Source organism: Procambarus clarkii, chromosome 45, assembly GCF_040958095.1.
Source record: "Procambarus clarkii isolate CNS0578487 chromosome 45, FALCON_Pclarkii_2.0, whole genome shotgun sequence".
In the NCBI taxonomy this organism is placed as follows: domain Eukaryota; kingdom Metazoa; phylum Arthropoda; class Malacostraca; order Decapoda; family Cambaridae; genus Procambarus; species Procambarus clarkii.
In genome coordinates this window covers 30944833-30972476 of record NC_091194.1, presented here as the reverse complement: position 1 = coordinate 30972476, position 27644 = coordinate 30944833, and the positions used below count along the sequence as shown (strand labels likewise).

General features: G+C 45.3%; 7 protein-coding genes across 7 annotated transcripts; all 7 read left to right on the top strand.

The window, feature by feature from the left end:
- The first annotated feature begins 1363 nt into the window (after positions 1 to 1363).
- Positions 1364 to 1891, top strand: LOC138350328 (uncharacterized). Its single transcript, XM_069300953.1, has 2 exons — positions 1364 to 1523; positions 1683 to 1891. Exons 1-2 carry the CDS (start codon positions 1364 to 1366, stop codon positions 1889 to 1891), a joined length of 369 nt encoding a protein of 122 aa, XP_069157054.1.
- A 624-nt stretch (positions 1892 to 2515) lies between these two features.
- LOC138350327 (uncharacterized) lies at positions 2516 to 2899 on the top strand. Its single transcript, XM_069300952.1, has one exon. It carries the CDS (start codon positions 2516 to 2518, stop codon positions 2897 to 2899), a length of 384 nt encoding a protein of 127 aa, XP_069157053.1.
- Positions 2900 to 4062: 1163 nt separating this feature from the next.
- Positions 4063 to 4374, top strand: LOC123752884 (uncharacterized). Its single transcript, XM_045734911.2, has one exon. The coding sequence runs from the start codon at positions 4063 to 4065 to the stop codon at positions 4372 to 4374; it is 312 nt and encodes a 103-aa protein (XP_045590867.2).
- Positions 4375 to 16915: 12541 nt separating this feature from the next.
- Positions 16916 to 17374, top strand: LOC138350326 (E3 ubiquitin-protein ligase RNF12-B-like). Its single transcript, XM_069300951.1, has one exon. The coding sequence runs from the start codon at positions 16916 to 16918 to the stop codon at positions 17372 to 17374; it is 459 nt and encodes a 152-aa protein (XP_069157052.1).
- A 406-nt stretch (positions 17375 to 17780) lies between these two features.
- Positions 17781 to 18356, top strand: LOC138350325 (uncharacterized). The gene is made up of 2 exons (XM_069300950.1): positions 17781 to 18012; positions 18154 to 18356. The coding sequence occupies exons 1-2, from the start codon at positions 17781 to 17783 to the stop codon at positions 18354 to 18356; spliced, it is 435 nt and encodes a 144-aa protein (XP_069157051.1).
- Positions 18357 to 18536: 180 nt separating this feature from the next.
- Positions 18537 to 19064, top strand: LOC138350324 (repetin-like). Its single transcript, XM_069300949.1, has one exon. The coding sequence runs from the start codon at positions 18537 to 18539 to the stop codon at positions 19062 to 19064; it is 528 nt and encodes a 175-aa protein (XP_069157050.1).
- Positions 19065 to 19942: 878 nt separating this feature from the next.
- LOC123752885 (major royal jelly protein 5-like) lies at positions 19943 to 21373 on the top strand. Its single transcript, XM_069300947.1, has 3 exons — positions 19943 to 20066; positions 20154 to 20336; positions 21198 to 21373. Exons 1-3 carry the CDS (start codon positions 19943 to 19945, stop codon positions 21371 to 21373), a joined length of 483 nt encoding a protein of 160 aa, XP_069157048.1.
- The last annotated feature ends 6271 nt before the right edge of the window (positions 21374 to 27644 follow it).

Below are 27644 nucleotides of genomic sequence, written 5' to 3'. Positions count from 1 at the left end.
CAGGGGGCATTCAGGGTGAAAGAAACTTTGACCATTTGTTTCTGACTCGTGCGGGACTCGAACTCGCGCCACAGAATTACGAGTCCTGCGTGCTATCCACCAGGCTACAAGGCTCCTGTAGGTGTGTGTGTGTGTTTGTGCATGTGTGTGTCTTAGTGAGTGTGTGTGTATGTAGGAAAACAGATCTTCTATAATTCACATACAACTGAACAGAGTAGCATTATTTCATTAGATACATCAAGCACTACACGGATCACTCAATCATATCAACTTCCCTACTCTTCATAGGAAACAAGCAGGTTGTACCCATCTCCGAACACGAGAAGACAAAAAAGTCAGGCAAGTAGTGACAGAAACTGTTTGGTCGTGGAAGTGAGACGTTGCTTTGATGACTACAAAGCAATAGGAACTATTTATATCATGAGATATTAACCACAAAGATCTCATCTTGAAAACAAGAGCACATCATAAGAGGGAGAATATGTGGCGATTGGAACACACAAAGAAGCCAGATAATACGTAGCGAGCAGAACATATGAGCAATCCAGATAGTACGTGGCGAGCAGAACACATGAACAAGCTAGATAGTATGTGGCGAATAGAACACACAAACAAGCCATATAGTATGAGGCGAGCAGAACACATCAACAAGCCAGAAAGTACGTGGCGAGCAGAACACATGAACAAGCCATATAGTACGTAGCGAGATGAACACATGAACAAGCCAGATAATACGTGGCGAGCAAAACACATGAACAAACCAGATATTACGACGCAAACAGAACACACCAACATGCCAGTTAGTACATAGCGAGCAGAAAACATGAACAAGCCAGACAGTACGTGGCGAGCAGAACACACGAACCTGCCAGATAGTAAGTGGAGAGCAGAACACATGAACAAGCCAGATAGTACGTGGCGAGCAGAACACATGAACAAGCCAGATAGTATGTGGCGAGAAGAACAGATGAACAAACCAGATAGTACATGGCGAGCAGAAAACATAAACAAGTAAGATAGTACCTGGCGAGCAGAACACATGAACAAGCCAGATAGTAATTGGCTAGCAGAACACAACAACAAGCCAGATAGTATGTGGGGAGCAGAACACTTGGACAAGCAAGATAGTACGTGGCGAGCAGAACACATGGACAAGCCAGATAGTATGTGGCGAGCAGAACACATGAACAAGCCAGATAGTACGTGGCAAGCAGAACTCATCAACAAGCCAGATAGTATGTGGCGAGCAGAACACATGAACAAGCCAGATAGTTCATTACTAGCAGAACAAATCAACAAGCCAGCTAGTACATGGCATGCAGAACACTTGGACAAGCCAGATAAAACGTGGTGAGCAAAACACATGAACAAGCCAGATAGTACGTGGCAAGCAGAACACTTGAACAAGCGATATAGTACGTGGCGAGCTGAACACATAAACAAGCCTGATAGTACTTGGCGAGCAGATCACATGAACAAGCCAGAAAGTATGTGGCGAGCAGAGCATATGAGCAAGCCAGATAGTACGTTGTGAGCAGAACACATGAACAAACCAGATATTACATCGCGAACAGGACACACCAACATGTCAGATAGTATGTGGCGAGCAGAACACATCAACAAGCCAGTAAGTACATAGTAAACAGAAAATATAAACAAGCCAGACAGTACGTGGCGAGCAGAGCACACAATCAAACCAGATAGTACGTGGCAAGCAGAAAACATGAACAAGTCAGATAGTACCTGGCGAGCAGAACACATGAACAAGCCAGATAGAACGTGGCTAGCAGAACACATCAACAAGCCAGATAGTACGTGGGGAGCAGAACACTTGGACAAGCCAGATGGTACATTGCGAGTAGAACACATGAACAAGCCAAATAGTATGTAGCGAGTAAAACACATGAACAAGCCAGATAGTTCGTGACTAGCAGAACACATCAACAAGCCAGCTAGTAAGTGGCGAGCAGAACACTTGGACAAGCCAGATAAAACGTGGTGAGCAGAACTCATGAACAAGCCAGATAGTATGTGGCAAGCAGAACACTTGTACAAGCGATATAGTACGTGGCGAGCAGAACACATAAACAAGCCTGATAGTACTTGGCGAGCAGAACACATGAACAAGCCAGAAAGTACGTTGCGAGCAGAACACATGAACAAGCCAGATATTACCTGGCGAACAGACCATATCAGCAAGCCAGATAGTACCTGGCGAGCAAAACACATGAACAAGCCAGATAATATGTGGAGCACAGACCATATGAGCAAGCCAGATAGTACGTAGTGAGCAGAACAAATGAAAAAGCCAGATAATATGTGGCGAGCAGAACATATGGGAAAGCCAAATAATATGTGGCGAGCAGAACACATGAACAAGCCAGATAGTACGTGGTGAACAGAACATATCAAAAAGCCAGATAGTACGTGGTGAACAGAACACATCAAAAAGCCAGATAGTATGTGGTGAGAAGAACACATCAACAAGCCAGTTAGTACATAGCGAGTAGAACACATGAATAAGCCAGACAGTACTTTGAGAGCAGATCACCTTAACAAGCCAGATAGTATGTGGCAAGCAGAACACATGAACAAGCCAGATAGTATGAGGGGAACAGAACACATGACCAACCCAGGTAGTATGTGGGGAACAAAACACATTAACAAGCTAGATGGTATGTGGCGAGCAGAACACATCAACAAACCATTTACTATGTTACAAGCAGAACACGAGAACAAGCCAGACAGTGTGTGGCAAGCAGAATATATGAACAAGCCAGATAGTACATGGCGAACAGAACACATCAACAAGCCAGATATTATGTGGCGAGCAGAACACATCAACAAGCAAGTTAGTACGTGGCAAGCAGGGCACATGAACAAGCCAGACAGTACGTAGCGAGCAGAACACATGAACAAGCCAGATAGTATGAGGCGAGCAGAACACATGAACAAGCCAGATAGTACATGGGGAGCAGAACACTTGGACAAGCAAGATAGTATGTGGCGAGCAGAACATATGAACAAGCCAGATTGTATGTGGTGAACAGAACACGTGAACAAGCCAGATAGTACGTGGCGAGCAGAACACATGAACATAGTAGATAGTACGTGGCGAGCAGAAAACATGAACAAGTCAGATAGTACCTGGCGAGCAGAACTCATGAACAAGCCAGATAGTACGTAGCTAGCAGAACACATCAACAAGCTACATAGTATGTAGGGAGCAGAACACTTGGACAAGCAAGATAGTATGTGGCGAGCAGAACACATGGACAAGGCAGATAGTATGTGGTGAGCAGAACATATGAACAAGCCAGAGAGTATCTGGTGAACTGAACACATGAACAAACCAGATAGTACGTGGCGAGCAGAACACATGAACAAACCAGATAGTATGTGAAAGCACAAAACATGAACAAGTCAGATAGTACCTGGCGAGCAGAACACATGAACAAGCCAGATAGTACGTGGCTACCAGAACACATCAACAAGCCAGATAGTACGTGGGGAGCAGAACACTTGGACACGCAAGATAGTATGTGGCAAGCAGAACATATGGACAAGCCAGATCGTACGTGGCAAGCAGAACACATCAACAAGCCAGATAGTACGTGGTGAACAGAACACATGAACAAACCAGATAGTACGTGGCGAGCAGAAAACATGAACAAGTCAGATAGTACCTGGCGAGCAGAACACATGAACAAGCCAGATAGTACGTGGCTATCAGAACACATGAACAAACCAGATAGTACGTGGCAAGCAGAAAACATTAAGAAGTCAGATAGTACCTGGCGAGCAGAACACATGAACAAGCCAGATAGTACGTGGCTAGCAGAACACATCTACAAGCCAGATAGTACGTGGGGAGCAGAACACTTGGACAAGCCAGATAGTATGGGGTGAGCAGAACACATGAACAAGCCAAATAGTATGTGGCAAGCAGTACACATGAACAAGCCAGATAGTTCGTGACTAGCAGAACACATCAACAAGCCAGCTAGTACGTAGCGAGCAGAACATTTGGACAAGCCAGATAATACGTGGTGAGCAGAACACATGAACAAGCCACATAGTACGTGGCAAGCAGAACACTTGAACAAGCGATATAGTACGTGTCGTGCAGAACAAATAAACAAGCCTGATAGTACTTGGCGAGCAGAACACATGAACAAGCCAGATAATATGTTGGACGCAGAACATATGAGCAAGCCAGATATTACGTGGCGAGCAGAACAGATGAACAAGCCAGATAATATGTGGCGAGCAGAACATATGAGCATGCCAGATAGTACCTGGCGATCAGTACACATGAACAAGATAGATTCTATGTGGCGAGCAGAATACATGAACAAACCAGATAGTATGTAGCGAGCAGAACTCATGTCAAGCCAGATAGTACGTGGCAAGAAGAACACATAAAAAAGCCAGATAGTAAATGGGGAACAGAACACATGAACAAGCCAGATAGTATGTGGCGAGCAGAATACATACACAAGCCAGTTAGTACGTTACAAGCAGAACATGAGAACAAGCCAGACAGTACGTGGTGAGCAGAATATATGAACAAGCCAGATAGTATGTGGCGAACAAAACACATCAACAAGCCAGATATTATGTGGCGAGCAGAACACATCAACAAGCGAGTTAGTACTTGGCGAGCAGAGCACACAAACAAGCCAGACAGTACGTAGCGAGCAGAACACATGAACAAGCCAGATAGTACGTGGCGAGCAGAACACATGAAGAAGCTAGATAGTACGTGGCGAGCAGATCACATGAACAAACCAGATTGTACGTAGCGAGCAGAACACATGAACAAGCCAGATAGTATGTGGCAAACAGAACTCATCAACAAGCCAGATAGTACATGGCGCACAGAAAACATCAATAAGCTAGTTAGCACATGGCGAGCAGAACACACGAACAAGCCAGACTGTACGTGGCGAGCAGAACACATGAACAAGCAAGATAGAACCTGGTGAGCAGAACACATCAACAACCTAGTTAGTATGTGGCGAGCAGAAAACACTAACAAGCCAGACAATACATGGCAAGCAGAACACATGAGCAAGCCAGATAGTACGTGGCGAGCAGAATACATGAACAAGCCAGATAGTACGTGGCGAGCAGAACATGTGAACAAGCCAGATAGTATGTGGCGAGCAGAACACATAAACTAGCCAGATAGTACGTAGCAAACAGAACACATGAACAAACCAGATATTACGTGGCGAGCAGAAAACATGAACAAGTCAGATAGTACCTGGCGAGCAGAACACACGAACAAGCCAGATAGTAAGTAGCGAGCAGAACATATGAACAAGCCAGAGAGTACGTGGCAAGCAGAACACATGAACAAGCCAGATAGTCCATAGCTAGCAGAAAACATGAACAAGTCAGAGAGTACGTGGTGAGCAGAACACATCAACAAGCCAGTTAGTACATAGCGAGCAGAAAACATTAACAAGCCAGACAGTACGTAGCGAGCAGAACACACGAACAAGCCAGATAGTAAGTAGCGAGCAGAACATATGAACAAGCCAGAGAGTACGTGGCAAGCAGAACACATGAACAAGCCAGATAGTACATAGCTAGCAGAACACATGAACAAGCCAGATAGTACATGGGGAGCAGAACACTTGGACAAGCAAGATAGTATGTGGCGAGCAGAACACATGGACAAGCCAGATAGTATGTGGCGAGCAGAACATATGAACAAGCCAGAGAGTATCTGGTGAACTGAACACATGAACAAACCAGATAGTACGTGGCGAGCAGAACACTTGGACAAGCAAGACAGTATGTGGCGAGCAGAACACATGAACAAGTCAGATAGTACCTAGCGAGCAGAACACATGAACAAGCCAGATAGTACGTGGCTATCAGAACACATGAACAAACCAGATAGTACGTGGCAAACAGAAAACATTAAGATGTCAGATAGTACCTGGCGAGGAGAACACATGAACAAGCCAGATAGTACGTGGCTAGCAGAACACATCTACAAGCAAGATAGTATGTGGGGAGCAGAACACTTGGACAAGCCAGATAGTATGGGGTGAGCAGAACACATGAACAAGCCAGATAGTATGTGGAAAACAGAACACATGAAAAAGCTAGATAGTACATGGTGAACAGAACACATGAACAAGGCAGATAGTATGTGGCAAGCAGAACACATGAACAAACCAGATAGTATGTGGCGAGCAGAACACATCAACAAGCCAGATAGTACGTAGCGAGCAGAACACACGAACAAGCCAGATAGTAAGTAGCGAGCAGAACACATGAACAAGCCGGAGAGTACGTGGCAAGCAGAACACATGAACAAGCCAGATAGTACATGGGGAGCAGAACACTTGGACAAGCAAGATAGTATGTGGCGAGCAGAACACATGGACAAGCCAGATAGTACGTGGCGAGCAGAACATATGAACAAGCCAGATTTTATGTGGTGAACAGAACACGTGAACAAGCCAGATAGTACGTGGCGAGCAGAACACATGAACATAGTAGATAGTACGTGGCGAGCAGAAAACATGAACAAGTCAGATAGTACCTGGCGAGCAGAACTCATGAACAAGCCAGATAGTACGTAGCTAGCAGAACACATCAACAAGCTACATAGTATGTAGGGAGCAGAACACTTGGACAAGCAAGATAGTATGTGGCGAGCTGAACACATGGACAAGCCAGATAGTATGTGGCGAGCAGAACATATGAACAAGCCAGAGAGTGTCTGGTGAACTGAACACATGAACAAGCCAGATAGTACGTGGCGAGCAGAACACATGAACAAACCAGATAGTATGTGAAAGCACAAAACATGAACAAGTCAGATAGTACCTGGCGAGCAGAACACATGAATAAGCAAGATAGTACGTGGCTACCAGAACACATCAACAAGCCAGATAGTACGTGGGGAGCAGAATACTTGGACACACAAGATAGTATGTGGCGAGCAGAACACATGAACAAGCTAGATAGTACGTGGTGAACAGAACACATGAACAAACCAGATAGTACGTGGCGAGCAGAAAACATTAAGATGTCAGATAGTACCTGGCGAGGAGAACACATGAACACGCCAGATAGTACGTGGCTATCAGAACACATGAACAAACCAGATAGGACGTGGCAAGCAGAAAACATTAAGAAGTCAGATAGTACCTGACGAGCAGAACACATGAACAAGCCAGATAGTACGTAGCTAGCAGAACACATCTACAAGCCAGATAGTACGTAGGGAGCAGAACACTTGGACAAGCCAAATAGTATGTGGCAAGCAGAACACATGAACAAGCCAGATAGTACGTAGCTAGCAGAACACATCTACAAGCCAGATAGTACGTAGGGAGCAGAACACTTGGACAAGCCAAATAGTATGTGGCAAGCAGAACACATGAACAAGCCAGATAGTTCGTGACTAGCAGAACACATCAACAAGCCAGCTAGTACGTAGCGAGCAGAACATTTGGACAAGCCAGATAATACGTGGTGAGCAGAACACTTGAACAAGCCAGATAGTAAGTGGCAAGCAGAACACTTGAACAAGCGATATAGTATGTGGCGTGCAGAACAAATAAACAAGCCTGATAGTACTTGGCGAGCAGAATACATGAACAAGCCAGACATTACCTGGCGAGCAGAACAAATGAACAAGCCAGATAATATGTCGCGAGCAGAACATTTGAGCATGCCAGATAGTACACATGAAGAAGCTAGATAGTACGTGGCGAGCAGATCACATCAACAAACCAGATTGTCCGTAGCGAGCAGAACACATGAACAAGATAGATAGTATGTGGCGAGCAGAATACATGAACAAGCCAGATAGTATGTAGCGAGCAGAACTCATGTCAAGCCAGATAGTACGTGGCAAGAAGAACACATAAAAAAGCCAGATAGTAAATGGGGAACAGAACACATGAACAAACCAGATAGTACGTGGCGAGCAGAAAACATTAAGATGTCAGATAGTACCTGGCGAGGAGAACAAATGAACACGCCAGATAGTACGTGGCTATCAGAACACATGAACAAGATAGATAGTATGTGGCAAGCAGAACACATGAACAAACCAGATAGTATGTGGCGAGCAGAACACATCAACAAGCCAGATAGTACGAGGGGAGCAGAACACTTGGAAAAGCAAGATAGCATGTGGCGAGCAGAACACATGGACAAGCCAGATAGTATCTGTCGAGCAGAACAAATGAACAAGCCAGAAAGTACAAGGTGAACAGAACACATGAACCAGCCAGATAGTACGTGGTGAGCAGAACAAATCAACAAGCCAGTTAGTACATAGCGAGCAGAAAACATTAACAAGCCAGACAGTACGTAGCGAGCAGAACACACGAACAAGCCAGATAGTAAGTAGCGAGCAGAACACATGAACAAGCCGGAGAGTACGTGGCAAGCAGAACACATGAACAAGCCAGATAGTACATAGCTAGCAGAACACATGAACAAGCCAGATAGTACATGAGGAGCAGAACACTTGGACAAGCAAGATAGTATGTGGCGAGCAGAACACATGGACAAGCCAGATAGTACGTGGCGAGCAGAACATATGAACAAGCCAGATTGTATGTGGTGAACAGAACACGTGAACAAGCCAGATAGTACGTGGCAAACAGAACACATGAACATAGTAGATAGTACGTGGCGAGCAGAAAACATGAACAAGTCAGATAGTACCTGGCGAGCAGAACTCATGAACAAGCCAGATAGTACGTAGCTAGCAGAACACATCAACAAGCTACATAGTATGTAGGGAGCAGAACACTTGGACAAGCAAGATAGTATGTGGCGAGCTGAACACATGGACAAGCCAGATAATACGTTGCGAGCAGAACATATGAACAAGCCAGAGAGTGTCTGGTGAACTGAACACATGAACAAGCCAGATAATATGTGGCGAGCAGAACACATGAACAAACCAGATAGTATGTGAAAGCACAAAACATGAACAAGTCAGATAGTACCTGGCGAGCAGAACACATGAACAAGCAAGATAGTACGTGGCTACCAGAACACATCAACAAGCCAGATAGTACGTGGGGAGCAGAACACTTGGACACGCAAGATAGTATGTGGCAAGCAGAACATATGGACAAGCCAGATAGCACGTGGGGAGCAGAACACTTGGACACGCAAGATAGTATGTGGCAAGCAGAACATATGGACAAGCCAGATAGCACGTGGGGAGCAGAACACTTGGACACGCAAGATAGTATGTGGCAAGCAGAACATATGGACAAGCCAGATAGCACGTGGGGAGCAGAACACTTGGACAAGCAAGACAGTATGTGGCGAGCAGAACACATGGACAAGCCAGACAGTACGTGGTGAACAGAACACATGAACAAACCAGATAGTACGTGGCGAGCAGAAAACATGAACAAGTCAGATAGTACCTGGCGAGCAGAACACATGAACAAGCCAGATAGTACGTGGCTATCAGAACACATGAACAAACCAGATAGTACGTGGCAAGCAGAAAACATTAAGAAGTCAGATAGTACTTGGCGAGCAGAACACGTGAACAAGCCAGATAGTACGTGGCTAGCAGAACACATCTACAAGCCAGATAGTACGTGGGGAGCAGAACACTTGGACAAGCCAGATAGTATGGGGTGAGCAGAACACATGAACAAGCCAGATAGATCGTGACTAGCAGAACACATCAACAAGCCAGCTAGTACGTAGCGAGTAGAACATTTGGACAAGCCAGATAATACGTGGTGAGCAGAACACATGAACAAGCCAGATAATACGTGGCAAGCAGAACACTTGAACAAGCGATATAGTACGTGGCATGCAGAACAAATAAACAAGCCTGATAGTACTTGGCGAGCAGAACACATGAACAAGCCAGACAGTACCTTGTGAGCAGAACACATGAACAAGCCAGATAATATGTGGCACGCAGAACATATGAGGAAGCCAGATATTACGTGGCGAGCAGAACAGATGAACAAGCCAGACAGTACCTGGCGATCAGTACACATGAACAAGATAGATAGTATGTGGCGAGCAGAATACATGAACAAGCCAGATAGTATGTAGCGAGCAGAACTCATGTCAAGCTAGATAGTATGTGGCAAGAAGAACACATAAAAAAGCCAGATAGTAAATGGCGAACAGAACACATGAACAAGCCAGATAGTATGTGGCGAGCAGAATACATACACAAGTCAGTTAGTACGTTACAAGTAAAACATGAGAACAAGCCAGACAGTACGTGGTGAGCAGAATATATGAACAAGCCAGATAGTATGTGGCAAACAAAACACATCAACAAGCCAGATATTATGTGGCGAGCAGAACACATCAACAAGCGAGTTAGTACTTGGCGAGCAGAGCACACGAACAAGCCAGACAGTACGTAGCGAGCAGAACACATGAACAAGCCAGATAGTACGGGGCGAGCAGAACACATGAAGAAGCTAGATAGTAGGTGGCGAGCAGATCACATGAACAAACCAGATAGCACGTGTCGAGCAGAACACATGAACAAGCCAGACAGTATGTGGAAGCAGAATACATGAACAAGCCAGATAGTATGTGGCAAACAGAACTCATCAACAAGCCAGATAGTACATGGCACACAGAACACATCAATAAGCCAGTTAGCACGTGGCGAGCAGAACACACGAACAAGCCAGACTGTACGTGGCGAGCAGAACACGTGAACAAGCAAGATAGTACCTGGCAAGCAGAACACATCAACAAGCTAGTTAGTATGTGGCGAGCAGAAAACACGAACAAGCAAGACAATACATGGCGAGCAGAACACATGAGCAAGCCAGATAGTACGTGGCGAGCAGAACACATGAACAAGCCAGATAGTACGTGGCGAGCAGAACATGTGAACAAGCCAGATAGTATGTGGCGAGCAGAACACATAAACAAGCTAGATAGTACCTAGCAAACAGAACACATGAACAAGCTAGATAGTACGTGGTGAGCAAAACTCATGAACAAGTCAGATAGTACGTGGTGAGCAGAACACGTGAACAAGCTAGATTGTACGTGGTGAGCAAAACACATGAACAAACCAGATAGTACGTGGTGAGCAGAACACACGAACAAGCCAGATAGTACGTGGCGAGCAGAAAACACAAACAAGTCAGATATTACCTGGCGAGCAGAACACATGAACAAGCCAGATAGTACGAGGCTAGCAGAACACATCAACAAGCCAGATAGTACGTGGGGAGCAGAACTCTTGGACAAGCAAGATAGTATGTGGCGAGCAGAACACAAGGACAAGCCAGATAGTATGTGGCGAGCAGAACACATGAACAAGCAAGATAGTATGTGGCGAGCAGACCACATGAACAAGCTAGATAGTATGTGGTGAACAGAACACATGAACAAACCAGATAATATGTAGCACGCAGAACATATGAGCAAGCCAGAACACGGATGCCAGTACACACATTGTGCACAGTTTATGTAGTGACCATTGGGCGCTGATTACCACCGTCGACATGAGCAAGAGAAGGAAAGAGACAAATAAAAGAAAAAGGTTATCACTCGGACCCGATATGAGGCCGCACTTCATAAACAGGATGAATGACTGGTTCACGGAATACCAAATCCCAGAAGACATTGACACATTTGTTGATGACCTTAATCACCAAATTGAGAGCTGTCTAAGAGTTCCGCGCCGTACGCCTGGGCGAAGTAACCCTCAGAGGAAGAAAATAAAATGGTATGAGAATGATTACATAAAGATGCTTAACGCAAATGTGCGAGACATGAGTAGAGAGTACCGGAGACATCCCACTGAAAGTAACCAAGAGTTGTTTAAAACTGTGTGTCAAGTAGCCAGGGAAGAGAAGATTAAAGAGCGGGAAAGACAATGGCTTGAGTTCACTAGCTCTATTGGACGGGAAACATCTGCAAGGCAAGTGTGGGCAAAAATTCAGATAGCTAAGGGGGGCAGAGCCCGGCTTGCGGCTCACAAAGACCCCCAGGGTAAGGCTGTGGAACTAATTCACAAGTGGAGTGATGCAGCATCCTCCTTCTCTCTCCCTGCAGAAATCAGCAGGGAACAGCTCCTGCAACATGATGACAGAAGAATTAGGATAACAAGAGCACTGTCTAGTGATAACGAATATGGGGAACCAATCACAGCCCAAGAAGTAAGGAGCGCTATGAAAAAGGATAAAAGTACAGCACCTGGTGAAGATGGCGTCACCTACGACATACTCAATGCACTGTGTGAAGTGTCTGGGAATCCACTACTCCACCTGTTTAACAAGTCATTCCTAAGTGGAGTGTTGCCCACACAATGGTAACACGCAATAATTGTTCCCATACCGAAGCCTAATGACCCTGGTAATTACAGACCTATCAGTCTCGTGTCATGCACTTGCAAGATGCTTGAAAGGATCATCCTAAACCGACTGTTGCACAAAATAGGCAGGTTAGGGGAGGGGGTCAATGGATTTGTTAAAGGAGGGAGCACAGCAAATTGTATAGTTAATTACTTGGCTAATAACACGGCTAGGTACTCTGTATCTGTTGACATCAAAGGAGCCTTCGAGAAAGCACAGGGGATTGCGATCCTGGACGAGCTTGCATGCATGGGTGTCAAGGGGAGACTCATGAAATGGGTTGAAGACTACCTCACAGGGAGGAAAGCCAAGGTTTGCTTCAATGGAGCAGTCTCCAGAACAATGAATATGGAACTCAAGACCCCCCCAAGGCGGAGTCTTAAGCCCTACACTATTCAATGTACTTATGAACGCCATTGCAAATATTGATTTTCCGGAAGGAACACAACAAGTGGGATATGCAGATGATGTCCTAATACAAGCTCCCACCTTGGGAAAAATTGAACAGTCCATTGAACTCCTTGGAAGGAAATGTATTGAGCTCGGTTTCACTCTCTCCACAAACAAGACGAAGGTATACTCCCATCACAAGCGGAGAGCAAATGAAGAACTGCAAATTAATGGTGTAACACTTGAATGGGTTGACCACTATCGGTACCTTGGCGTCACTGTCGGCTCTACAAGGGAAAGAAAGAGGAGCTCAATCAACTCATAGGAACATGCAAAAGTCGACTCAGGGCACTGAAAGCTATGACCTGGAATGGACATGGAGCCTCTATTGCCGTGCTTATAATGATGTACACAGCCTATGTGCGTTCCGTCATAGACTATGCCGCACCAGTTCTGTGCACCTACTCCCAAAGCGATATGAAAAGGCTTGAAAGCATTCAAAATGAAGCCATGACAATCATTCTTGGAGTTCCAAGAACTGCCAAAACGTCTAATCTAAGAGAGGAGTTGTCCCTTCCCAGTGTTAAAAGCAGAATTCAGGAGCTGAATGCTAAGCTTGCAATTAGGATAGCCAGAGATCCCCATTACAATGATATTGCTGAGAAAAAACTGAGCTCTGTGCTACTTTCAAGGGGAAACAGGAAAAGCAAAAAATGGCATCACAGATCAGTCTGCTACCTCGAAGAGCTTCACCTGCTTGAGCAAGCCCGTGAGCTCCTGCCTGTAGAGAGGTTACCTCCCTGGGAGGATGACTCATGAAAGATCATCATCAATGAAATGGCAACGAAAAAATCCAACATGATACCACAAGAAATGAGGCACAAGTATCTAGAGGAAATTTATAAAGAAGCCGGAGATGAACTATATCAAATCTACACTGACGGGTCATCTAATCCTGTCAATGGCAGGGCTGGTGCATCATACACGGTAATCAAGGATAATACTTTCCAATGCAGAATTGAAGAAAAAGCGCGTATTGAGAACTATGCCTCCTCAACGCAAGCAGAGCTAACTGCCATTGTTATGGCATTAAGGTTCCTTGAACGGAACACTAATGGTGCAGTGATTTGCACCGATTCAAAAGCAGCACTGCAAAGCCTAAGTAAAAATCAGGCAGAAAATCTTGCAATAGTCGCTGAAATTAAGAGAGCTGTGAGAGTACTTACCAATCAGGGAAGAGACATCAAGTTTCTGTGGATCCCCTCCCATGTTGGAATATGTGGGAATGAACGAGCAGATGTGCTGGCTGCTGAAGGCGCTGAAGGAGACTATATTGAATACTTCATACCCAAGACTCAACAACAAATTAGAGGTATTATCAGGCAACATCACCGTGACAAGGTAACTGAGGAAAGGAGGATAGAAGCACAAACCAGTGAATCTGTACGATGGTACAACATGGTTGCAGCTGGCAATCCCAGTCATTATGGCCGAAGAGGAGGAGGACGAGGGAGAGAATCAGTAATAGCGAGAATCCCTCTTGGATACAAATATCCATGGAGATTTGGAATGGAAACAACAGTTGATCAGCGAAGATGCAGAATCTGTGGTGAGAGTGATGGACACCGCCTTGACCACTATCTACGTGAATGTAAACACCTGAGAGACATTAGGAAAATGTGTAGAATAATAAACCCCACATTGTTTGAGTTAGGAAAACACTATTTGTCAAATATTGATACTGTTCTTAAAAGATTTCTCCATTTTGCACACGCAAGATAACGTAAGCTTTTAAGGGTTGATAGATGTTAATCTTCTTGTTTGAGGAGCTGTTCACTTGAGACAGTTAAGCAAGTCCCAGCTGTGTCTGGGTAAAAGTGACAGGATGAACAACCCAGCGGGTTTTCTTCCTATTGGGGAGTGGTGTACATGCTGCTATGGCGGTATGTCCACTCACAAGATAAGTGGCGATGCCCAATAAACTCGCCCCTCGGGGCAAAATTTAAAATTTAAGCAAGCCAGATAGTACGTGACGAGCAGAACACATAAAAAAGCCAGATAGTATGTGGGGAGAAGAACACGTCAACAAGCCACTTAGTACATAGCGAGTAGAACACATGAACAACCCAGACAGTACATGGCGAGCAGAACACATTAACAAGCCAGATAGTACATGGCGAGCAGAACACATGAACAAGACAGATGGTACGTGGCGAGTGAACACATGAACAAGCAAGATAGTACATGGCAAGCAGAACACATAAAAAAGCAAGACAGAATGCGGAGAACAGAACACATGACCAAGCCAAGTAGTATGTGGGGAACAGGACACATTAACAAGCCAGATAGTATGTGGCGAGCAGAACACATCAACAAGCCAGTTAGTATGTTACAAGCAGAATACGAAAACAAGCCAGACAGTATGTGGCAAGCAGAACACGTGAACAAGCTAGAAAGTTCGTAACGAGCAGAACACATGAACAAGTTCGATTGTACATGGCGAACAGAACACATCAACAATCCAGATAGTATGTAACGAACAGAACACATCAACATTCCAGTTAGTACATGGCGAGCAGTAGACATCAACAAGCCAGTTATTACGTGGTGAGCAGAACACATGAACAAACCAGACAGTATGGGCGAGCAGAACACATGAACAAGCCAGATAGTGCCTTGCGAGCGAACACATGAACAAGCCAGATAGTGCCTTGCGAGCGAACACATGAACAAGCCAGACAGTATGCGGCGAACAGAACACATCAACAAGCCAAATAGTACGTGGCGAGCAGAACACTTGAACAAGCCAGATAGTATGTGGCAAGCAGAACACATGAACAAGACAGATAGTACGTGGCGAGCAGTACACATCAACAAGCCAGAGAGTACGTGGCGAGCAGAACACACGAACAAGCCAGATAGTGCATGTCGAGCAGAACACATGAACAAGACAGATAGTACGTGGAGAGCAGAACACATGAACAAGCAAGATAGTACGTGACGAGCAGAACACATGAACAAACCAGAGAGCACGTGGCGAGCAGAACACATGAACAAGCCAGATAGTACCTGGCGAGCAGAACACCTCAACAAGCCAGATAGTACATGGTGAGCAGAACACTTGAACAAGGCAGATAGTATGTGGCAAGCAGAACACATGAACAAGACAGATAGTACGTGGCGAGCAGTACACATCAACAAGCCAGATAGTACGTGGCGAGCAGAACACATGAACAATCAAGATAGTACGTGACGAGCAGAACACATGAACAAACCAGAGAGCACGTGGCGAGCAGAACACATGAACAAGCCAGATAGTACCTGGCGAGCAGAACACGTCAACAAGCCAGACAGTATGTGGTGAACAGAACACATCAACAAGCCAGATAGTACGTGGCGAGCAGAACACTTGAACAAGCCAGATAGTATGTGGCAAGCAGAACAAATGAACAAGACAGACAGTACGTGGCGAGCAGTACACATCAACAAGCCAGAGAGTACGTGGCGATCAGAACACACGAACAAGCCAGATAGTACATGTCGAGCAGAACACATGAACAAGACAGATAGTATGTGGCGAGCAGAACAGATGAACAAGGAAGATAGTACATGACGAGCAGAACACATGAATAAACCAGAGAGCACGTGGCGAGCAGAACACATGAAGAAGCCAGATAGTACCTGGCGAGCAGAACACGTCAACAAGCCAGATAGTACGTGGTGAGCAGAACACTTGAACAAGCCAGATAGTATGTGGCAAGCAGAACACATGAACAAGACAGATAGTACTTGGCGAGCAGTACACATCAACAAGCCAGCGAGTATATGGCGAGCAGAACACACGAACAAGCCAGATAGTACATGTCGAGCAGAACACATGAACAAGACAGATAGTACGTGATGAGCAGATCACATGAACAAACCAGAGAGCACGTGGCGAGCAGAACACATGAACAAGCCAAATAGTACCTGGCAAGCAGAACACGTTAACAAGCCAGGTAGTACGTGGCGAGCAGAACACATGAACAAGCCAGATAGTATGTGGCAAACAGAACACAGTAACAAGCCATATAGTACTTTGCGAACAGAACACATGAACAAGCCAGATAATATGTGGCAAGGCAGAACATATGAGCAAGCTAGATAGTATATTGCGAGCAGAACACATGAACAAGTTAGATAGTACGTGGCGAACAGAACACATCAACAATCCAGATAGTACATTTCGAGCAGAACACATCAACAAGCCAGTTAGTACGTGGCGAGCAGAACACATGAACAAGCCAGATAGTATGTTACAAACAGAACACATCAACATTCCAGTTAGTACATGGCAAGCAGTAGACATCAACAAGCAAGTTATTACCTGGCGAGCAGAACACGTCAACAAGCCAGATAGTACATGGGGAGCAGAACACTTGAACAAGCCAGATAGTATGTGGCAAGCAGAACACATGAACAAGACAGATAGTACGTGGCGAGCAGTACACATCAACAAGCCAGAGAGTACATGGCGAGCAGTACACACGAACAAGCCAGATAGAACATGTCGAGCAGAACACATGAACAAACCAGATAGTACATGGCAAGCAGAACACATGAACAAGCCAGATAGTACCTGGTGAGCAGAATACATGAACAAGCCAGATAGTACCTGGCGGGCAGAACACATCAACAAGCCAGATAGTACGTGTCGAGCAGAACACTTGAACAAGCCAGATAGTATGATTCGAGCAGAACACATTAACAAGCCAGATAGTACTTCACTAAAATAACACATGAACAAGCCAGATAATATGTGTCAAGGCCGAACATATGAGCAAGCTAGATAGTATATTGCGAGCAGAACACATGAACAAGCCAGATTGTACGTGGCGAGCAGAACACATCAACAAGCTATATATTATGTGGTGAGCAGAACACATGAACAAGCCAGACAGTACGAGGCGAGCAGAACACATGAACAAGCCAGATAGTATGTGTCGAGCAGAACACATCAACAAGCCAGTTGGTAGGTGGTGAGCAGAATACATGAAGAAGCCAGACAGTACGTGGCGAGCAGAACACATGAACAAGCCAGAAAGTTCGTTGGGAGCAGAACGTATGAACAAACCAGATAGTACATGGCGAACAGAACACATGATCAAGCAAGATAGCATGTGGGGAGGACCACACATGAACAAACCAGACAGTACGGGCCGAGCAGAACACATGAACAAGCCAGATAGTACCTTGCGAGCAGAACACATCAACAAGCCAGATAGTATGCGGCGAGCAGAACACATCATCAAGCCAGATAGTATGTGGCGAGCAGAACACTTGAACAAGCCAGATAGTACGTGGCAAGCAGAACACCTGAACAAGCCAGATAGTACGTAGCGAGCAGAACACATCAACATGCCAGATAGTACGTGGCGAGCAGAACACATGAACAAGCCAGATAATATGTGGCGAGCAGAACACGTCAACAAGCCACATAGTACGTGGCGAGCAGAACACATGAACAAGCAAAACAGTACATTGCGAGTAGAACACTTGAACAAGCCAGATAGTACGTGGCACGCAGAACACATGATCAAGCCAGATAGTACGTGGCGAGCAGAATAAATGAACAAGCCAGTTAGTACGTGGCAAACAAAACACATCAACAAGCCATATGGTATGTGGCGAGCAGAACACATCAACAAGCCAGTTAGTACGCGGTGTGCAGAACACATTAACAAGCCAGACAGTTCGAAGTGAGCAGAACACATGAACAAGCCAGATAGTACATGGTGAGCAGAACACATGAACAAGTCAGATAGTACGTGGCAAGCAGAACACATGAACAAGCCAAATAGTACGTGGCGAGCAGTATACATGAACAAGCCATATAGTACGTGGCAAACAGAAAACATGAACAAGCCAGATAGTACGTGGCGAGAAGAACACATGAACAAGCCAGATAGTATGTGGTGCGCAGAACACATGAACAAGCCAGATAGAACGTGGCGAGCAGAACATTTGAGCAAGCTAGATTGTACATTGCGAGCAGAACACCTGAACAAGCCAGATAGTATGTGGCATACAGAAAACTTGAACATGCCAGATAGTACATGGCGAAAAGAACACATGAACAAGCCAGACAGTACGTGGCGAGCAGAACACATGAACAAGCCAGATAGTACGTGGCGAGCAGAAAACTTGAACAAGCTTGATAGTACGTTGTTAGCAGAACACATGAACAAGCCAGATAGAACGTGGCAAGCAGAACATTTGAACAAGCTAGATAATACATGGCAAGCAGAACACATGAACAAGCCAGATAGTATGTGACGAGCAGAACACATAAACAAGCCAGATAGTACGTGGTGAGCAGAACACATGAACAAGCCACATAGTACATGGTAAGCAGAACACATGAACAAGCCAGATAGTACGTGGCGAGCAGTACACACCAACGAGCCAGAGAGTATGTGGCGAGCAGAACACATGAACAAGACAGATAGTACGTGACGAGCAGATCACATGAACAAACCAGAGAGCACGTGGCGAGCAGAACACATGAACAAGCCAGATAGTACCTGGCGAGCAGAACACGTTAACAAGCCAGGTAGTACGTGGCGAGCAGAACACATGAACAAGCCAGATAGTATGTGGCAAGCAGAACACAGTAACAAGCCAAATAGTACTTTGCGAACAGAACACATGAACAAGCCAGATAATATGTGGCAAGGCAGAACATATGAGCAAGCTAGATAGTATATTCCGAGCAGAACACATGAACAAGTTAGATAGTACGTGGCGAGCAGAACACTTGAACAAGCCAGATAGTATGTGGTAAGCAGAACACATGAACAAGACAGATAGTACGTGGCGAGCAGTACACATCAACAAGCCAGAGAGTACATGGCGAGCAGAACACACGAACAAGCCAGATAGTACATGTCGAGCAGAACACATGAACAAACCAGATAGTACATGGCAAGCAGAACACATGAACAAGCCAGATAGTACCTGGTGAGCAGAATACATGAACAAGCCAGATAGTACCTGGCGGGCAGAACACATCAACAAGCCAGATAGTACGTGGCGAGCAGAACACTTGAACAAGCCAGATAGTATGATTCGAGCAGAACACATTAACAAGCCAGATAGTACTTCGCTAAAATAACACATGAACAAGCCAGATAATATGTGGCAAGGCCGAACATATGAGCAAGCTAGATAGTATATTGCAAGCAGAACACATGAACAAGCCAGATTGTACGTGGCGAACAGAACACATCAACAATCCAGATAGTATGTGGCGAGCAGAACACATCAACAAGCCAATTAGTACGTGGCGAGCCGAATACATGAACATGCCAGACAGTACCTGGCGAGCAGAACACACCAACAAGCTATATATTATGTGGTGAGCAGAACACATGAACAAGCCAGACAGTACATGGCGAGCAGAACACATGAACAAGCCAGATAGTATGTGTCGAGCAGAACACATGAACAAGCCAGTTAGTACGTGGCGAGCAGAATACATGAAGAAGCCAGACAGTACGTGGCGAGCAGAACACATGAACAAGCCAGAAAGTTCGTTGGGAGCAGAACGTATGAACAAACCAGATAGTACATGACGAACAGAAAACATGATCAAGCCAGAAAGCATGTGGCGAGGACCACACATGAACAAACCAGACAGTACGTGCCGAGCAGAACACATGAACAAGCCAGATAGTCCCTTGTGAGCAGAACACATCAACAAGCCAGATAGTATGCGGCGAGCAGAACACATCAACAAGCCAGATAGTATGTGGCGAGCAGAACACTTGAACAAGCCAGATAGTACGTGGCAAGCAGAACACCTGAACAAGCCAGATAGTACGTAGCGAGCAGAACACATCAACATGCCAGATAGTACGAGGCGAGCAGAACACATGAACAAGCCAGATAATATGTGGCGAGCAGAACACGTCAACAAGCCACATAGTATGTGGCGAGCAGAACACATGAACAAGTAAAACAGTACATTGCGAGTAGAACACTTGAACAAGCCAGATAGTACGTGGCGTGCAGAACACATTAACAAGCCATATGGTATGTGGTGAGCAGAGCACATCAACAAGCCAGTTAGTACGTGGCGTGCAGAACACATTAACAAGCCAGACAGTTCGAAGTGAGCAGAACACATGAACAAGCCAGATAGTACATGGCGAGCAGAACACATGAACAAGTCAGATAGTACGTGGCGAGCAGAACACATGAACAAGCTAAATAGTACATGGTGAGCAGTATACATGAACAAGCCATATAGTACGGGGCAAACAGAAAACATGAACAAGCCAGATAGTACGTGGCGAGAAGAACACATGAACAAGCCAGATAGTATGTGGCGAGCAGAACACATGAACAAGCCATGTAGAACGTGACGAGCAGAACATTTGAACAAGCTAGATTGTACATGGCGAGCAGAACACCTGAACAAGCCAGATAGTATGTGGCATACAGAAAACATGAACATGCCAGATAGTACATGGCGAAAAGAACACATGAACAAGCCAGATAGTACGTGGCGAGCAGAACACATGAACAACCCAGATAGTACGTGGCGAGCAGAAAACTTGAAAAAGCTTGATAGTACGTTGTGAGCAGAACACATGAACAAGCCAGATAGAACGTGGCAAGCAGAACATTTGAACAAGCTAGATAATACATGGCAAGCAGAACACATGAACAAGCCACATAGTACGTGGCAAGCAGAACACATGAACAAGCCACATAGTACGTGGCAAGCAGAACACATGAACAAGCCACATAGTACGTGGCAAGCAGAACACATGAACAAGCCACATAGTACGTGGCAAGCAGAACACATGAACAAGCCACATAGTACGTGGCAAGCAGAACACATGAACAAGCCACATAGTACGTGGCAAGCAGAACACATGAACAAGCCAGATAGTACGTTGCGAGCAGAACACTTGAACAGATAGTATGTTGTAGCGTAACACAAGAGGGAAAGACGAGTAACGGACAACAGCATAATTGGGTCACCTTGAAGCACTAACAGTCTGCTGGTGAGTGCTTGGCTCCTGAACCCACCCTCAGTCTCTTGAACCCACCCTCAGTCTCTTGAACCCATCCTCAGTCTCTTGAACCCATCCTCAGTCTCCTGAACCCACCCTCAGTCTCTTGAACCCACCCTCAGTCTCTTGAACCTATCCTCAGTCTCTTGAACCCACCCTCAGTCTCTTGTACCCACCCTCAGTCTCTTGAACCCACCTTCAGCCTCCTGAACCCACCCTCAGTCTCCTGAACCCACCCTCAGTCCCCCTGGACCTACTCTCAGTCTTCTGAACCCACCCTCAGACTCCTGAACCCACCTTCAGCCTCCTGAACCCACCCTCAGTCTCATGAACCCACCCTCAGACTCCTGAACCCACCCTCAGTCTTTTGAACCCACCCTCAGACACCTGAACCCACCCTCACCCTCCTGTACCCACCCTCAGTCTCTTGAACCCCCCCCCTCAAGTCCCCTGAATCCACCCTCAGCCTCCTGAACCCATCCTCAATATCCTGAACCCACCCTCAGCCTCCTGAACCCATCCTCAATATCCTGAACCCACCCTCAGCCTCCTGAACCCATCCTCAATATCCTGAACCCACCCTCAGTCTCCTGAATCCACCCTCAGTCTCCTGAACCCACCCTCAGTCCCCTAGACCCCTCTCAATTTTCGTAACCCACCCTCAGCCTCCTGAACCCACCCTCAGCCTCCCGGACCCATTCTCAGTCTCCTGAACCCACCCTCAGTCTCCTAAACCCATCCTCAGTCTCCTGAACCCACCATCAGCCTCCTAAACACACACCCTCAACCTCCTAAACCCTCCCTCAGCCTCCTAAACCTACCCTTAATCTCCTGAACCCACCCTCAGCCTCCTAAACCCACCCTCAGCCTTCTGAACCCACCCTCAGCTTCCTAAACCCACCCTCAGCCTCCTAAACCCACCTTCAGCCTCCTGAACCCACCATCTGCCTCCTAAACCCCCCTTAGTCGCCTGAACCCACCCTTAGCTTCCTAAACCTATCCTCAGCCTCCTAAACCCAACCTCAGCCTCCTAAACCCACCCTCAGCCTCCTAAGTCCACCCACAGCCTCCTAAACCCCCCTCAGTCGCCTGAACCCACCCTTAGCTTCCTAAACCCATTCTCAGCCTCCTAAACCCACCCTCAGCCTCCTAAGTCCACCCACAGCCTTCTAAACCCACCCTCAGCCTCCAAATCCCACCTTCAGCCTCCTAAACCCACCCTCAGTCTCCTGAACCCACAATCAGCCTCCTAAACACACACCCTCAACCTCCTAAACCCTCCCTCAGCCTCCTAATCCCACCCTTAATCTCCTGAACCCACCCTCAGCCTCCTAAACCCACCCTCAGCCTCCTGAACCCACCCTCAGCTTCCTAAACCCACCCTCAGCCTCCTAAACCCACCTTCAGCCTCCTGAACCCACCCTCTGCCTCCTAAACCCCCCCTCAGTCGCCTGAACCACCCTTAGCTTCCTAAAACCATCCTCAGCCTCCTAAACCCACCCTCAGCCTCCTAAACCCACCCTCAGCCTCCTAAGTCCACTCACAGCCTCCTAAACCCACCCTCAGCCTCCTGAACCCACCCTCTGCTTCCTAAACCCACCCTCACCCCAAAACCCACCCTCAGTCTCCTAAACCCACCTTTAGCCTCCTGAACCCACCCTCAGCCTCCTAAACCCCACTCCTCAGTCGCTTGGACCCACCCTCAGCTTCCTAAACACACCCTCAGCCTCCTAAACCCACCCTCAGCCTCCTAAACCCACCCTCAGCCTCCTAAATCCACCCTCAGCCTCCTAAACCCACCCTCACCCTTCTGAACCCACCCTCAGCTTCCTAAACCCACCCTCAGCCTCCTAAACGCATCCTCAGGCTCCTAAACTAGCCCTCAGCCTCGTAAACCCACCCTCAGCCTCCTAAACCCACCCTCAGTCTCCTGAACCCACCCTCAGCTTCCTAATCCCATCCTCAGCCTTCAAACCCACCCTCAGCCACCCACCAGCACCCACCCTCAGCCACTTCAACCCATCTTCAGCCACCCACCACAACCCACCACTGGTGAGAGGTGTGATAAGTGTGGTTCACGAGCTGTGAGGCTGCCACTGTGTGTGTCAATGGCCACAAAGGATCATATTAAAAATACCAATAACATGAAGACAAATAATGGCAAATTAATTGGTTTTGATAATTGTGTTTCCGTGACAATAAGAATCTCCGCGGTCTCTGTTATATTAGTTATATCTATCTTCACTACTACCAATATCTATTATGTCCATCAATTCTACTTATCATATCTACTTTCTATTAGTTGCTATATCATATCTTCTAGTTATTAGCTACTATATCATATCTATTAGCTATTAGTTACTTTATCATATTTCCTATCTGTTAGTTACTGTATCATATCTACTGTATTATTTCTACTATGTCTGCTCTCTAATGTGGGTCCTCCCTAACCGCTGAACGTACATTTTAGGAAAGTTTAGGTTAGGTTTCCCTTTCCCTGAGTTAGGTTAGGATGGGTTCTCAGTTCTGGTCGTTTCACAGCAGGTCTCATGTGGTGGTCCTTGTGATCTCTCCCCCTCCTCCAGACTATCATGGGTGGGCCCCCCCCCCCCACTCTGGGAATGCTGTCCTTCTTGTAAAGGTCCTGCCAAGACAGGGACGAAGAGTGTCGGGAGTATCCGTCTATCCGCCTGGTCCTGTCTAGGTTTAGGTCCGCGGAGTTGCGTCCTGCCCCATGCCTCTGTTTTCCGCATTATTCGTTCCGGGTAACCTCTCTCTGAACTGGCTCCACAAGTTATGGAGTTGCGGGTACAAATTCTCCTCTTTACACGTGATCCTCTTCAGTCTCAGTCCCAAGGAGAAATGTAGTGACTCCTAAAGTGCTTGCGGATGGTTTGAGTCATATTTTGGGAGTGTGTGTGCAAGTTCGTGGGATTATAAAAGGCTGTTATCAGTAGCGTCCTGGCTGTAGCATCGATGTTCACTGTCGTATCGAGAAAGGCGAGTGAGTGTTCGCTCTTTTCAGTGTAAATCTCAGGTTGGCATGAACTGTGTTAGCCCATGAAAATAAATTCAGTTGGTGGCCGTCGCCTTCCTCCATAATGCTGAAGATATCATCAATATATCTATAGTAGACCCTCGGTGTGTCCTCTCTGTGGATCCTTCTCTGTTCAAAGGCCACGTGAACGAAGATCTTGTATACATATACCCTCAGTCGTAACTTTAATAGTATAAAAAAGCCTAACGTTTCAATTTACGTATTATTCAGAGATCCTAGTACAATAAATGTTTTTTTTATCCAGAGTCCCAGTTGTAAAAATTGATTTTTTTATACAGAGCCTCAGTGGTATAAATGGGTCTTTTTATCCTTATTCCAGTACCTGCATATTGCGAGGTACTGGAATAAGGATAAAAAGTCAAAACTGCCTCAGATATACTCCATGAAACATGCATGCCCGTCAGAATATGTTTTGTGTAATATGATGGGCAAGAAATTCTGCGCTTGACCCCAAGTCCCAGCAATATATCAGAGCCACGAGACTGCACCGAGATGGTTATGCATCAACAAATTTTAAACTGACGTTCTTTAGCCAGAAAAATGGTGTTTACGTTGGAACAATTGAAAATCATAAAATGTAAGTCTTGTGATAACATTATTTATTCAGGAATACATGAACACCTGCTTTTATGCAGATACACGCATGCATACAGTTAACCTCTCACATAGGAAGTCACGTACGCTGGAGCAGCATGAAGATACGCATATGAATCCTTTTCTTATTATAAATAAATGCATTACATAAATATATTTCTTGGTAAATAAAAATATATTAAATAAACTAGATTTTATTTATTATATTTAAGCAAATGTGTTCTTTACATGTAGTTATTAAAGGAAAATATATCAGTATTATTTCTTAGTCTCGTAATAGAGAGTTAATAATAATGATATTATTGCCAATATATACGCAATAATATCATATATACCATGTCCCAGTAGTAACATGTCCCAGTGGTAACATGTCTCAGTGGTAACATGTCTCAGTGGTAACATGTCTCAATGGTAACATGTCTCAATGGTAACATGTCTCAGTAGTAACATGTCTCAATGGTAACATGTCTCAGTGGTAACATGTCTCAATAGTAACATGTCTCAATGGTAACATGTCTCAGTAGTAACATGTCTCAGTAGTAACATGTCTCAGTGGTAACATGTCTCAATAGTAACATGTCTCAGTAGTAACATGTCTCAGTAGTAACATGTCTCAATGGTAACATGTCTCAATGGTAACATGTCTCAGTAGTAACATGTCTCAGTAGTAACATGTCTCAATGGTAACATGTCTCAGTAGTAACATGTCTCAGTAGTAACATGTCTCAGTGGTAACATGTCCCAGTAGTAACATGTCCCAGTAGTAACATGTCCCAGTAGTAACATGTCCCAGTGGTAACATGTCTCAGTGGTAACATGTCTCAGTGGTAACATGTCTCAATGGTAACATGTCTCAGTGGTAACATGTCTCAATGGTAACATGTCTCAGTGGTAACATGTCTCAGTAGTAACATGTCTCAGTGGTAACATGTCCCAGTAGTAACATGTCCCAGTAGTAACATGTCTCAGTGGTAACATGTCCCAGTGGTAACATGTCCCAGTATTAACATGTCCCAGTGGTAACATGTCCCAGTAGTAACATGTCCCAGTAGTAACATGTCCCAGTGGTAACATGTCCCAGTGGTAACATGTCCCAGTATTAACATGTCCCAGTGGTAACATGTCTCAGTGGTAACATGTCCCAGTAGTAACATGTCCCAGTAGTAACATGTCCCAGTGGTAACATGTCCCAGTGGTAACATGTCCCAGTAGTAACATGTCCCAGTGGTAACATGCCTCAGTGGTAACATGTCTCAGTGGTAACATGTCTCAGAGGTAACATGTCTCAGAGGTAACATGTCTCAGTGGTAACATGTCTCAGTAGTAACATGTCTCAGTAGTAACATGTGTGGGTTATTTGGGTTTGATTCTGATTAATTAAATAGTTAAAGTAGTAAATTAAATTACGAAGGACCACCCGCTTTTAAAGTAAAGAGGGAAACTGAGAATTTCAGATCATTAGATAAAATTCTAGAGAAAACCAGTGACTATGGATATGACTAGAAAGTATGATCATAAGAATAATTAATGGGCTGTATTATTAAAACCAAACCTCAAACACCTACATTGGGGGGTTATTACTGGAGGTCAGTACGTCCAGGAATCAGTGTGGTTCGTTCACTAATTCTATTAATAATAATCTAATCCTATAATTAATGTTGAATATAATATTATTCATACAAAGAAGAACATGAATATGAGCATAATAATGAATTACAGTAAATCACACATTATGTTGAAAACATTCTGAATGTATCAAATTGCAAAGTTATGAGTAAAAAGAAATAAGCCTTAGCTGGTAATAGATTCCTTTAGATAACCCTGGCAGTCCTCTTAATCTCCAAGTCTGGTACACCGACGTCTGACACGGTTAACATGGAGAAGACAGCATGAGGAATTCGTCTCTCGAGCTGCAAAATAAATAACTACCAGTAGCAATTGATTTAACTGCTCAATACATATTCAAGATTATTGATATCTACAGAGAAATTTCTAATCACCTGTTATTAGGTGTTGTCGTGCCGCATGACGCGCAATCACCCCGCTATTATTAAACCTGTAAATGATGCATCAAATAAAAGGTACTTAGCTGTGGGCACTGTGTAAGTATTAAGATTGCCGTAATTTCGCATCCCAGGCTCCGGCGAACCTATCCTGGATTGATGCGTTTCAAGTTGGCTG